This window comes from Entamoeba dispar, genomic scaffold, assembly GCF_000209125.1.
Source record: "Entamoeba dispar SAW760 scf_1105229464089 genomic scaffold, whole genome shotgun sequence".
Lineage (NCBI taxonomy): Eukaryota > Evosea > Mastigamoebida > Endamoebidae > Entamoeba > Entamoeba dispar.
This window is the reverse complement of record NW_001856018.1, coordinates 3,058-4,492: the sequence shown is the minus strand read 5'-3', so window position 1 is coordinate 4,492 and position 1,435 is coordinate 3,058. Positions and strand designations below refer to the sequence as shown.

At 20.9% G+C, this 1,435-nt stretch overlaps 1 protein-coding gene across 1 annotated transcript, besides 5 other annotated features; it reads left to right on the top strand.

The window, feature by feature from the left end:
- Nucleotides 1-62: 62 nt before the first annotated feature.
- Nucleotides 63-106: a sequence feature (AT_rich).
- A 12-nt stretch (nt 107-118) lies between these two features.
- Nucleotides 119-294: a microsatellite.
- Nucleotides 176-351: a microsatellite.
- Nucleotides 274-454: a microsatellite.
- Nucleotides 360-489: a microsatellite.
- A 120-nt stretch (nt 490-609) lies between these two features.
- On the top strand, nt 610-1,113 carry EDI_181820 (uncharacterized protein; the record flags this gene model as incomplete). Its single annotated transcript, XM_001741826.1, has 1 exon — nt 610-1,113. The coding sequence occupies one exon, from the start codon at nt 610-612 to the stop codon at nt 1,111-1,113; it is 504 nt and encodes a 167-aa protein (XP_001741878.1).
- Nucleotides 1,114-1,435: the final 322 nt, after the last annotated feature.

The window sequence follows — 1,435 nt, the reverse complement described above, 5'->3', positions numbered from 1 at the left end:
AAAAGAGAGAATGATATAGTGTTAAATGATATCAAATATTGTAATAGAAATATGATCAACACTAATATTAATATAATTAATCACTTTATTTCTTTAAAATAATTAACTGAATATGAACAATAGATAAATTAATACATTAATCAATTATTTTGTTTTCATATAAATAAATCATTATAAATTCAATAAATAAAAATAAACATAAATAATGTAAAATAAATAAATGAATAGTAACAAAAATAAGATAAAATAAGAGAGGGGTAATACAAAAGAATGAAGAATAAAAATAAAAATAAAATATAATTGATTTAAATAAAAATAATCGTTGACATGAAAGAATATAATTAAAATAAACATCAATCATAAATATAGAAAAACGATAAAGAAGAATGATAATATTAAATTGAAAACAATATTTAAAATAAAAAAATATAATAAAAACAAAAAACAATAAAAATCCTATTATGATATAAAAATAAATACAAATAACATTCCATTATCACTTTTTATTAACGAAAATGTGACAACAAAAATAACAATAGAATAAAATAGAAATAATAATTATTCTTCATTCATAATATTTAAAAACAAGAAAATAACTAATAAATAACAATGGAAATAGTATTTACTCAAAAACATACAAATCAATATGGAATTGATATACCTGAAAAGTTTAATGTAATTGGAAAATATTGTTTTAGAAAATGTTATGACTTTGTTGATTTTGATATCCCAACACATGTTACTAGATTAGAGGGAGATTGTTTTTTTGAATGTGAATCATTAATAACAGTTAATATACCTACATCAATTAGTGAATTACCTGAGGATTGTTTTTATGGATGTTCATCATTAACATCTATTAATATTCCAACAACAATTAGTAGATTAGGAAGTTGGTGTTTTAGTGAATGTGCATCATTAACATCAATTAACATACCATCATCAATTAATGAAATAGGAGTTGGTTGTTTTTGTGGATGTAAATCATTAACATCAATTAATATACCAACATCAATTAAATACATGGGAAATGATTGTTTTTGTAGATGTTCTTCATTAACATCTATTAATATACCAACAACAATTAGTGAATTAGGGGGAATTTTTTTTTAGAATGTAAATCATTAACAACAATTAATATTCCAACAACAATTAGTGAATTAGGAAATAGATGTTTTAGTGGGTGTTATTCATTAACATCAATTACTATTCCATCATCAATAAGTGTATTTGAAAATGGTTGTTTTAGTGGATGTAAATCATTAAAATCAATTAACATACCAACATCAATTATTAAATTAGGAGATTATTGTTTTTATAGATGTAAATCATTGACATCAATTAATATACCATCATCTATTAGTAAAATAGGAGATTGGTGTTTTAATGAATGTTCATCATTAACATCAATTAATATACCAGCATCAATTACATC